This window comes from Glossina fuscipes, unplaced genomic scaffold, assembly GCF_014805625.2.
Source record: "Glossina fuscipes isolate IAEA_lab_2018 unplaced genomic scaffold, Yale_Gfus_2 61051, whole genome shotgun sequence".
Classification (NCBI taxonomy): Eukaryota; Metazoa; Arthropoda; class Insecta; order Diptera; family Glossinidae; genus Glossina; species Glossina fuscipes.
Window position 1 is genome coordinate 60,586 of NW_024003300.1, and position 12,592 is coordinate 73,177.

Here is a 12,592-nt window from a genome sequence, read left to right on the forward strand (position 1 = left end):
AGCTCCTGAAGCTAAGAATTTTAAAATCATGGCTAAGCGCAAAAACGGCGGTAGAAATCGTTCCATGACGTAGTGAAAAGCCGCCTCGGAAATATGGAATTTCTGCCTAAATTTCTATACAAGAGTATAACATATATTTATTTGTACATAGTTTGTCAACAATAGAAATAATTTACTTAGTCGTTGTGTTGTAGCGCTAGGGAGTCAGAAGCATCCCGTGAAGTCTTTCTCACCTGTCTCATGGTGATGTTTTCCACTGCGTCGCGGCTGCCATTATTCTTTTGTCCAATGAACGAGCATAAAAGAAAGTTACGATACATTGAGTTGAAAATATACAGATTGGTCAATATTGCTTAATTTAGTTCGATATTTAAAAAAAAAAATTGTAGTTTTACCAAATTTTGATTTTTTTTCTTCACAATTCACAAATGTAATTTGAGACACAATTTATATTGTATTTACTTTTGAATTAATTGTTTTTTATTTTGAATTTTTTTTTTGTATTACACAGTGTCGAAAGCAGTAATAAATAATCCATTGACATCTCGGTCTGTACTTGTACAGACGTTTCGTGTTGTTCGCCCACCGATACACCAACATTGCTACCCAGATGCAGCCAGGAAACACTGCGGTGATGCGTGCTTTGATGATAATTCATCACTGCTACTATAGTAAACAAAGGAACTTTTGATAATATGATTGAATCTCAAGTATCAAAATCCAAACTTCAGTTTTCAACTTTCCCACAACCACACCTTTCATTTGTTGAACCAACCAATGACGCAAATGTGTAAAGCTTGTCTGAGTACGCGTTATATTTGTTCGACCTTAAGGGTTTATATTCTGCTTCGAATTTGCATTTGCATTGGCATTTGCATTTCTGCGACTTATGCAGTAAACTGGCTAATAAAATAATACGCCTTCTCTTCGGGAGCTCAGTTAGCAAGTTTATATTTTGTAACGTCCGCGAACAAATGTTGGGTAGGGTGTCAGTCCGCTGCTTTTGCAAAAATGTGATAATGACGGCATGCCGTTATTCAAAATCGCACGATCACAAATGTAGCGGCTTGCTGCTATGCAAAAAAGATCAAGCAAGAGAAAAATGAAACGTTTTTTGTTGAGAGAAGAGAACAAGAAACAATGCTTGACTTTTCAATGGTTGTTTTTTGTTTTTGAGTGGAGAAGGTTTTGTGCAGTGAAACAGTGCGGGAGTGTTGACATCTTTTCTAGGAGTTTTAATTAAAAGTAATGAAAGTTGTTTTGTGTTACCTAAAGGATAAAAACAAAGGAAAAGGAGGAATACTGGATCATATGTACAAGAATGCATACACAAAAAAAATAACAAAAACTGAAAATTTTTCTATTAATTTAAATTGAAACTAAATGATACGAAAAATACAAGAGGATTTAATCGGGAATGTTAGTAAATAAAATATAATTTTTGTAAGTGAAATGAATCCATTTTCACTTGAGGTCTACGCAATCATCGCCATAGTTTTAGTACAGCGAGATTCCATCTAAAAGCGCTAATGAAAAACCAAAAGGAGGTGAACGAACAAAGAAAAGAAGAAAAAAAGAAATAAGTAAGAAAATTTTTTTTAAAATAATTTTTCATATTGGATAGATTAAAGTGAAAAAGGGTCAGAGGGGACATTTTTTTTTATGTTTGTATGTAAAGATGGTAGAATAGGGCTCAAACCTTACAAGTTTGAAAAATAATGTCTAATGTCTAAGAGAAAAAGAAATTATTAGCTAGAACTGTACAAAAAACCAAATATAACAACAAAAGTAAATCTTTTAGAGGAAAAAAGAAAGAATGGATTCGGCAAAAGTAAAAGAAAAGAAAAATAACGAAGGAGAAAGTAATACGTTAAAGAACAATTAAGCTAATGTACCGACAAGAAAAACATAGAAGAGTGGAGTTGTGGAAGTCAACGAGTACGCTTGTTTTTTTTTCAACTGTTTTGATTATCTGTTTTTTTTTGAAAAAAAAGAAGGAAATACTTAGTTATTCGAAAAATTAAATTAAAGAAAAGAGAAACCCATGAAAGGATATTTGGCCGTCCATTAAAGTGATACGGTTTGATTTGAACATAAATCCAATGCAATCACAGAAATAGCAAGTAAAGCATTGATAAAATACAGGGACTTATATATTTAAATACGATGAAGAAAAGTCTATAAAAAAGGGAAAAGAACTTGCTCAATATTAAGCAAAGCATAAAAATTTCATCAATGTCAAAGAAATGTTAATTTTGGTATATGTATATATATATACTCATATATTGGAAACGGGGCATAACGGACAGCTGAAATATTGGAAAAGATAATCCGCATGCATATCGAGAAAGAAGTGTAAGAAAAGAAAGGCCAAAAAGCAGAAACAACAATAACATTAACATTTACAAAATACTGAAAAAGAATTTCTTGCTTTCAACAAAGGCGCTATTTTATGAAGTAAAGCGAAGATTTTATCTTCGTATAGCTATATATAATAATAATGAGAGGATGACGAGTGAAGGATTGCCTGAAAAACTGTAAAAATTTGCACCCCTATGAAGGTTAATCTAGAAAGAAACAGATCGAAGTTGTTTTCTGTTGGTTATGTGCAATTTAAAACCTGGATTGTAACTTAATTCAGTTAAAACTGTTGAAACTATCCCGAATTAAATAAATGAAGTGTTTGTTAAAGCCGTTTTAAGAAAAAAAGAGAAGGAAGCTTTATTATTCAAGACATATTGGAAAAAAAGGGCAAGTAGCTAAGCCCCTGTTAGTGACTTAAAAGTTTGTACTGCGGTGAAATTGACTACCGCAGAGTTTGGCAGTTAGGGCTTATCCTCGATTGAATATCAACAGCATTGGAAGATAAGAATCGAATAATTTTACAGTTGCGGGTATTCTCAGGGAGCTAAATGGTCAAAAGAGTAAGTTCTTTACTACTTGCAGAAATCATGAAGCTGTCACTAACTCAAATGCTACGAACAACAGGCAGGTATTAAGTTAGTTAATTAAAAAGCCTTTATACAAAGAAAAAAACAAACAAATGTCTTATGTATGAATAAGAAAAAGAAAGATGAGTGAATAAGTAAGATTATACTGCACTCTACGGAGTATGGAAGGGTACGTGCTTGGATGGAAACAGGGGAACTGGGGACGGTTACCGGCGGACTAAAACCGGACCAACGAACGACGGACAACAGACCTTACAGACTGACTTACTAAGGGAATTCTACTATAATTTATTATAAACATTACGATTTTATTATAAACATTATAAAATCACAAAAAAAAAATTAATATATTCTTATGTTACAATTTTTTGTCCAATACCATATTCAATCTGAATAAATCATTTCTTGAAAAACCATTTCTCTAAATATTCGAGCAAAGAATTTCTTCAGGAGAAGCGCCTTTTGAAAAAATATCCGCAGACTTTGAATTAATTGGAAAGTAATGCCAGGTAATTTTGCAATTAAGCAATTAAATTCAGCTTATCCTATGGGCTACAAACACGTGTTATGTAGAGCTGTATTTTGTGCCGCCTGGCTAGCCCAGCTATATTTCCAAAAATAAATTTTAACTAATTTCAACCTGCAGGGATAACTAATAGTGTGAAATCACATAGTAGTCTTACCGTTCGTCGGTATTGTTCTCCTGTCCGTTAGTCTAAGTCTATGTATTTTACGGTTCGTTAAGTCACCGTCCGTGGTTACATCCATGGACCCACACACTCACACACACTTATCTCATCCTCATGAAATCTCCTATTCTTCTACTTCATAATGTACATCAATTTTTTTTCTTGTTATTATGTATTGATTTATTTTTGTCTTATTCCTTAAGCCTAGTATAAAATAATATACATTATTCTTTCTTTGTTTTAAAGTTTTCGCTTAATTTTGTTTAATGTGTCTTCCCGCCACTTTTCTTAGTTGGTGTGATGTTCGTCTTCCTTCCCTTCTTCACATGGCGCTTTCTTTGCTACGTTGTTGAACTTGCAACAAACTTGTTGAACAAACTTTGCTTAATACGTGACATTTGCCTAGATCGAATTTAAACTAACATTTCATTCTTAATATCTCATTTTTCATTTAAGATAATATTGTGGTGTTATGGTGGTGGTTGCCAAGCTTATGCATGTTTGCAATGGTTTAGGGGTTCACTTCCAACCTGGATCTGTTCTTGTTGCTGGTGTGCTTCTGTGCTAGCTGTGCACATGCTTTTCTTTTCTCTCTCTTTTTATTTATTTATACATGAATTATTATTTTTTACTTCTTAATTTATTTTTAAACTTGCTTTGTTATTATTATTCTTCTTTTTTTATTGTATACAAGTTGTTGACATGACCAGAATAGCGCAATTTTACAACGCCATTTTGGAAGAACAGTAACACATCAGTTTGCTAAATAGAAGGTAATAGAGACCTAACTTGATTCGTATGATTCGACCAAATGTTGCATTTGATGATGACCATGTCTCTTGGCTTGTCGTTGTCTTTTCCAGAATTCGTGTTTGACTTGAGAGACGAGTTCCCATCTTGACGGAAGCGAAAGTTTCTTAGAAATGGCTTCAGTATCAACTTGGGCAGTAGGAGATTCACCAATTAATAGATGTCTGCAGTGCTTTTTTTATCATGAACTAGCTTGAAAAGCGGTTTAATCAATGCGTCATTATGTGAAAGGAGCATTGGGTTTTTTGTGTCAAACGGTAAAGCGGACTTTTGTAACCGCTCACCTACTCGAATCATTCCATTCTCATCCAGCAATGAAGATAGTGTGCAGATTGGACTTTGTTTTGTAATCTCTTGATGGTTCTGTAATTGTTTGACCCCATTTTGGAAGTCAAAATTCCGAATTACCCGAATTATGACCATATGTCCCGCTTCAAGTTCTTTGGTAGTTTTTGCCTTGATACAAAGGTGGTCAACTTTCGGTAGCCAGATGAGCGCAAGGGTTCTACTCGATTTCTTATCATCACTGCTGAACTTGACTTTCCGATGATCTTGTGGGATGTTTTGCAATAGCTGGGAATGATTAGCGCTCCATTTACGACGATTGAATCTATGTTTTGTTAAGATAGGAGAATGGATCAGTTGCCGTTGTGATTCTATTACGGTTATTAGACTGTTTGATTCTGCAAGCCCGTCCTCTATACAAAAATTGTCGTTTAGTATCTGGGCGCCTAGGGGGTGATTGGTTTCATCCTCGCTTGCAATCCTATGAAGGCATCTCGTGGCTAAATATGGGGCGGCTCGTGTACCATACATAACTGTATTTAGTGGATAATATTAAACGGGCAATGATGGATGAATGATCTGATATCTTCAATCAACTCGATGTACCATTATATGTCGGTACATTTTCTCTATGTCTGCAGTGAAGACGAATTTTGGCAATCGGACTCGAAGCAGTATTGAAAATAGGTCCCTTTGAACTGTTGGACCAGTGTACAACAAATCGTTGAGTGATTAGCCAGTTGAGGTTTTAGCAGACGCATCGAAAACTGTGCGCACCTTTGTTGTTGTGCTATCTGGTTTTAGCAAACAATGATGTGGAATAAAGCAGTTAGATGTGAGCAGGGAATCAATGTTTATTTTCGCCATGTGTCCCATCTGTTCGTATTCTTCCAAGAACTTAATGTATTGTGTTCTAGTGGACGAATCTCTGAGTAAACGCCCCTCAAGAGCGATGAATCTTCTATGGGCCATTTTTTTGACGCTCCCAGCGCGGATGAGTCTTCACGAAAGGGTAGTTTCACCATAAGACGATCATCGTTGTTAGTTTGCACAGTTTGAATGAAATGTGCCTCGCATTGTTGTTCATCTTGAGATAGACCCTTGTCACATAGTCCATCGTCATCCCTTCTCCATACACTCACAATGACATCATTTAGTGCCGTATGATTGGCAGCTTCTATATAGGCTGTTGAGATAGCGCATGTCGCTATGCATTTTGAGTTTGGATTTATGGATACCTTGCCGCTAACAATCCTGCCAAGACATGTGTTTAAGAATGTCGGATGGTCGTTGCTTAATTCTATTTTACCGTTTTATATTAGCTGAAAGTAGTATTCCGCACCTATTAGAATATCTACCTTTCTTGGTGGGTTAAAGTACGGATCAGCCAATTTATATTCGGAATCTTCCATCCTGACACGTTTAATGAGTGGGATGCGGGGGATGATTGATGGAAGAATGGAGGCTTCTAAATCCGTGGTGAAGCTGGCATCTCTAGATGATAGTTTAACATTTACTCGCCTTGTTGCTCTTTTCTGTCCGTTACCAATGCTATCAATAAGTAGTGACGTTTCACTTGTTGAAGCACCTAATTTCTTACTTAGGCGTTCTGACACGAGCTTTACTTATGAACCGGAGTCCAAAATCGCACGAAATTCTGCTGAATTTCCGTTGGCCGCAATTATTCTTACTCTTGACGTTGCTAGTAAGACATAATTCTTATGCGGTATTGAGTTGTCTGCTGCTGCTGACGTCCCAACTGCTCTTGGTGCAGTTGATTAAACCCTAGGTGGTTGAGTAGTGGATGATGTTGGACTTGAGTGAGCTCGAATCTTATTGGCACCGGATTTGGTGATTGTCTGGATGCTGACCCAGAGGAAAGCTTGGGAGTTTGATTCAGGTGCAGCAATGTGTGGCGTTTTTTGTTGCATTTCCTGCAGGAGCCTGAACAGCAATTATTGGAAGATTGGTTGGCCTTTAAGCAGTTGAAACATAGTCTTTGTGATTGAACGTACCTTAATTTGTCTGTTTCGGATAACTGCAGACATTTAATACACTGGTGTAGTGGATGTGTCCCTAAGTTGCAGCGTTTGAATCTTTTATTTTCGTTGTCTGCGCGTACAGCTGAAAAAACCGTTTTGGGATCCCGATGCGATAGCCTTTCCTTATGATTTATCGTTTCCATCGTTTGGAATTGGAATTCCAAAAATGAGAGCAGATCATCGATGCTTGGCAATTTCTTTGGTTGGCGTAAGGATTGCTCAAACCTGATATGAAGAGTTCGATCAAGTTTTTTGATTAGAATGTGTACTAACATTGGGTCCCATTCCTTTGTTTCAGTTCCAATGTTGTTTAACGCCAACAAACATTCTCGCGTTGTGTCATGAAGGGTTTTGATAGATATTGCATTTGAAATGGTGGCTGGATGATTGATAATCTTCCCCACCAATGTTGAGACAAGAATACAAATATATTGTTGTAGCATTCCTGTAAAGTTGTCCAAGCGGGAATGTAATTTCTTCAGTTGTCGTCAAATGACTAATTAAGCGCTCGGCTCCTCCTGTGAGCTTGGCTTTTAGGTGCCACATCTTTTGCACATTGGGCATTGGCTGCAGATGTATCATGTGAAGAAATAGGTGAAAGTAAAATCGTAACCAAATTAAAACACTATTATATCATGTCATTAATTGAAACCAGCTCAAACACCTTGAAATAATCGCAAGGGGGTAAAGTGCGACAAAATACGGAAAAGAAGCAAATGACCTTTGAATACAGTCCAACCTACCCAAAGAGAAAGACTCAATTGCGTACTTTGCAAAAACAAATTGACATCCACTTTATCAAAGTTGCGAGGTCTTTAGGAAACTTTATTTACAAGTTGGAATAAGAATAAGAAACCAAGGAAATGGATGGGCTATGCAACCATGATTCGGTTGAGTTGCTTGCAATACCTGCGCATAAGTCTATTTTTGTGTCTAGATTATCTTCGGATACTACGACTGAGAAAGTTTTGAAATACATTCAATGTAAGCTTACTATTTCGGATCCATCAACGGTTAGTGTTTTCAAATTCAATGTTGCACATAAACGTGCAATATCATCTTTTCAAATATTTGCACCTGCTGCGATGTTTGATAATCTTATCAAAAAAAGTTTCTGGCCGGAAAATGCTTTTATTAAAGAGTTCATGGTTCGTAAAAAGACCAGATCTCCTGCTAACCTTGATGAACCTTCTGTGTCTTCAAAAAACTAGATTTGCTAATGTTATATCAAAACGTTCGTGGTTTAAACACAAAATTACAGTCGGCTTTTCTAAGTTCAGTTGGTACTGACAATCACGTAGTGGTGTTTACGGAAACGTGGCTTAAACCTGATATTCACGACTCTGAAATATTTTGTTCTAGATTTCAAGTGTTTAGACATGATAGAATCGAAAGATTAGGTGGTAGTCTATTAATTGCTGTCGATAATTTTTGTGCATCGTCAATAGTCAGTTTTCCTGTGACTGTTGATGTAGAATTTATTTGCGTAAAAATTGTTCTTAAAAACTGTATATTGTATGTAGCCTGCTGTTATATCCCTCCAATGTCTGATATTTCTATTTACTTAAAACATTTATAACTGATAAAATTCGTGGTGAATGATGTAAAAGCTTCAGACAAAATTTTGGTTTTAGGAGATTTTAATTTACCGTTTGTATCGTGGTCCTATTTGGTTTAATAAACATATTAAGCTGATCAGAAATAAAAAGAGTAGATTGTTTAAAAAATTCAAACGTAGTGGACTCGTTATGGATTATATACGTTATTCGAACGGTAGACGTGAATACAACTTTGAAAAAATAAGTCTTATGCGGTGTATTTGCAAAGGATGAAAAGTCAATTATTTTCTAATCCTAAATGTTTTGATAAATTTGTAAACTCAAAACGTAAGGTTAATGGTTTTCCATCTGTAACGAGCTATGAAAACGTTGAATCAACGGATCTATCTATTATTAGTAATTTCTTTGCAAACTTTTTCGAAAAAACGTATTCAGCTAATAGTTTGACATATGAGAAATATCCTTATATTATCAATTCTTTCGATCATTTTCCGTCTATTACTTTTACAGAAGCTGAAGCTTTCGATGCTCTGCGAAATGTAAAACTTTCCTATTTAGCCATCCCAGATTTGATTCCCGCTTGCATCGTTCGTGCTTGCGGTAATTTTCTTTATCTTCCATTAACCAGTATATTTAATAATTGTATTAGATGGTTACTTTCCTACTATTTGGAAGAGTAGTTTTATTATTCCTTTATATAAAAAGGGTTCTAGAAAAAACATTGAGAATTATCGTGGGATTGCTAAACTACGTGTATTACCGAAGCTCTTGGAATCACTTATAGTTAATAAACTAAAACCGTGTTTATCCAGGGTATTGACTGATTGCCAGCATGGCTTCACAAAAAATAAATCTACAGCCACAAATTTATTAGAACTGACTTGCTCTATTTTTAAATCTTTTTCATTATATAAACAAACGGATATTATCTATACTGACTTTTCGAAAGCTTTTGATAAGGTGGATAACAATTTACTTATTTACAAATTCCGTCTTATCGGCTTCCCTAATAATTTGGTTTGTTGGTTTCGGTCTTATCTCACAGGTCGTACTCAGATGGTGTCCTTTAATTTAACCTACTCGCGCTCAGTTTCAGTTACATTTGGTGTTCCTCAGGGCAGTCATCTTGGGCCCTTGTTATTTGTTTTATTTATTAATGACCTTCCTAACTGTATTAGCAATTCGTCTGTTTTAATGTATGCCGACGATGTCAAACTGTTTTATTCGTTTTGCCCCTCTAATGACGCTTGTGCCCTTCAATTTGATTTGAATGCTTTTCGGTTGTGGTGCTTTACTAATGGAAAGTCTTTGAATTCAAAAATGCCATTCTCTTGGTCTGCTATAACCCCATCCAAGTATTATTTTGGCAACTATTTATTAGAAAATTGCTCGTCTTTTAATGACCTTGGGGTTATTTTTGATTCCCGTTTGAGATTCAACTTACATTTGGATAAATCAGTTAACAAAGCCAGATCGCTCTTGGGGTTCATGAAGCGTTGGTCTAAAGAGTTTTGTGTCCCATATATTACGAAACGTTTATATACATCGTTAATTAGACCCACATTAGAGTATTGCTGTATTGTCTGGTCACCATTTAATGAGTGCCATATTGATCTTATTGAATCCGTCCAACGTAACTTATTATTATTTGCTTTACGAGGCCTAGGTTGGTATTCCCATCTCCCCTTACCTCCTTACGTAAATAGATTGAAGATGGTTGATTTACCTACTTTAGTGAAAAGACGTGAACTACTAGGTATATTATTTATGGTTCAATTAATAAGAGGAGATATTTATTCTTCAGTTTTGCTTGGACTATTGGATTTTAATTTGTTGCATTGCCGTACTAACAATCAGCGTAATAACCCGCTTCGTGCGCTTTGTAAACTTTTTAATAATAATTTTCACAAATTTGATATTTCAGTTAATTCTTTAAATTTTATAAAAATTTCTATACTCCGCGATTAGCTGCCAGTTGATTATACATTCATATTTCTTTAATTATGTTTATTATATTTTCTTTATTATTTTTTGTTTATATATTCTCAATTCTATAGTTATACATATTGTATTATATCTAATTTATTATTTTTATTATTATTATTTTAATTTTAGACTAATGAATTGAATTCTTAGACTAAAAAAAGAGACATTGAGCACTAGCAACACAGGCTATCGGCTCTATATTTAATTTATATTGAAGTAATGTTCTGAATTTAATGCTTAGTTTTGCTTATAATTTATTTGTAGTGAATATTTGTTAATTGTTAAATAATAAATAAATAAATAAATATTTACAATAAATTGTTCAGCAGGAGTTGTTGCAGTGTTGTTGTTGTTGTTGTTGCTGGTTCTTGTTGCCTGCTTAATAAATTTTAGTTTTTTCTTTTTAGTCTTTTCTTTTTAATCTTTAGTCTTTTAGTCTTAAGTTTAGCTGTATCCTAGTAATGTACCTAACTAACTGTATGTTAAACAAATAAAAAGAATAATATAGCAGATAATGCAATATTAAATAATTTCAAGATACAATCAGAAGTAAATAGGCGTTGCGAACAAAGTAAAAAAGCACTACTTTATGCTGAATTAGTACTAAATCTGCTTTACCTTATTTAGGTGAATTAAAAAATGTTTTTAAATTTAACTACACAAATTGTTAACTTACAAAAGCAACTTGTAGTGTGATCGCATACCGTCATATGTATCCACTTTGAAGTGGGACAGAATTATGCTGAACTTGCATAATTCTTTAGCAAAAAAGAAAACATAAAATTATGTCGCATTTCGACTGGCTGAGTAATTAATTAGTGATTACGATAGCATAATGTCACCTGGTAGAATTAAGTATAAATAGTGCCAATTTAAATAAAGAAGTTCAATTGTTTGTTCGTAATTCAAACATAAGCGTTTAATTCGCTATTAAAATATAAGGCGTTCAATCCGCGTAAAACTTGAATTTAAAGGACGGTCTCATGCCGAAACTTATTGGCATTTTAGGAGACGGACAAACTTGGCGCTTATGAAGCCGAGCAGAGTAGGAAAACAATCTACACTTCGTCCTACCAAAAGTACCCTTACCTGGGAAGGATTCATAGGGAATCCTCCCAAAAAAATTAAACATCTGACCACTACAACACCCTGCTGCTTAAACACCTTTTTTTATTACAAACTACAAATTCAAGTTGCGTGTGAAGACACTCTGTTATAAACGTAATAGCCTCTAATTATCAGAACAACATAAATACTAAAATTATTCACATAATTCAGATAAATGTTAATTCAATAATAAAAATTCATCGGCGATACGAACTTTAAAATTTTATGGGCACGTACAAACCCCATATTGTTCCATTAAATGCAACAAAGTTGAATCCGAACCATGAGCTGCATTTTTATCAGTACAAGGCCGTAAGGAAGGACTGAGGCGCATTGAAAGGGGATTGGATTGTTATACAAATCAGAGGTTGCATTAAGCATGTACTATGAAAATCATATAATAAATTCTTTAAAATATCTTGAAACCTACATAATTAAAAAGCACATCAATAGAAATAGAAATATATACACAACCTTTGCTTACTATCTATTATCTTTGAATAACATAAAGACTAATCCAATTAAGACGTTAAATTTTCTGAAACTGCAACCTTTAAACAATTCCTACATTCTCGCCAGAAACTTGATTTGGAAACAGATGCCCTAAATGCAATATTTATAGCGAAGGAAAGGCAGTCATAAAGAACGTACGTAAGAAGTGAGAATATTTTCACAATTGCAGTTTGTGAAGAAAAACTTTTTAAGATCAATTGGTGAGTTGCAATTATATGGCCAAGGCGAATTCTTGAAAATTTTTTGATCTTGATTTTCTCAATATTTGTTAGATATACAGGTTGAATTAATTGAGGGTTAATAGAAGAGTAGTGCTGATGATAGTATTGTAAATTTCCTTCCACAATTTTCTAATTAACTTTTCTTCTAATGTATCTTTGAAGGCCCAACGTTTTCGTGACATGATCCATAATGAGAGGTGCAGAAGCAACATACTTCTTAATCAGCTTGCTCATTCCCCAATAAGCCAAAATGACTTTTGTAACGGCCGCGAACAAACCTCGGGTAGGGTGTCGGTCGGTCTGTATCAACCGCAAGCGGCGGAATAACGGCATACCGTTAGACAAAATCATGCGATTTTGTGGTACCGCTAATAAATCGCATGATCTTGCGGTATATGTGTTTATTTTGTTCTTTTCTGATCTCCTTAC

At 34.7% G+C, this 12,592-nt stretch overlaps 1 protein-coding gene across 5 annotated transcripts in view; it reads right to left on the reverse strand.

The window, feature by feature from the left end:
* Nucleotides 1–237: 237 nt before the first annotated feature.
* The window catches only part of LOC119643482, a 58,497-nt gene continuing 46,142 nt past the window's right edge, over nt 238–12,592 (reverse strand). For 2 of the 5 annotated variants that reach the window (XR_005248297.1, XR_005248302.1), the window contains one exon: nt 7,223–7,344. Coding sequence is in view for 1 of the 5 variants with exons in the window: in XM_038042836.1 (XP_037898764.1) it covers nt 6,438–7,220 (783 nt within the window). In the remaining 4 variants the exon portion in view is untranslated. Of the gene's footprint in view, nt 279–453; nt 1,071–5,965; nt 7,345–9,780; nt 9,974–12,592 lie in introns of those variants that run through there. The other 3 variants (XM_038042836.1, XR_005248300.1, XR_005248299.1) reach the window with 3 other exon arrangements.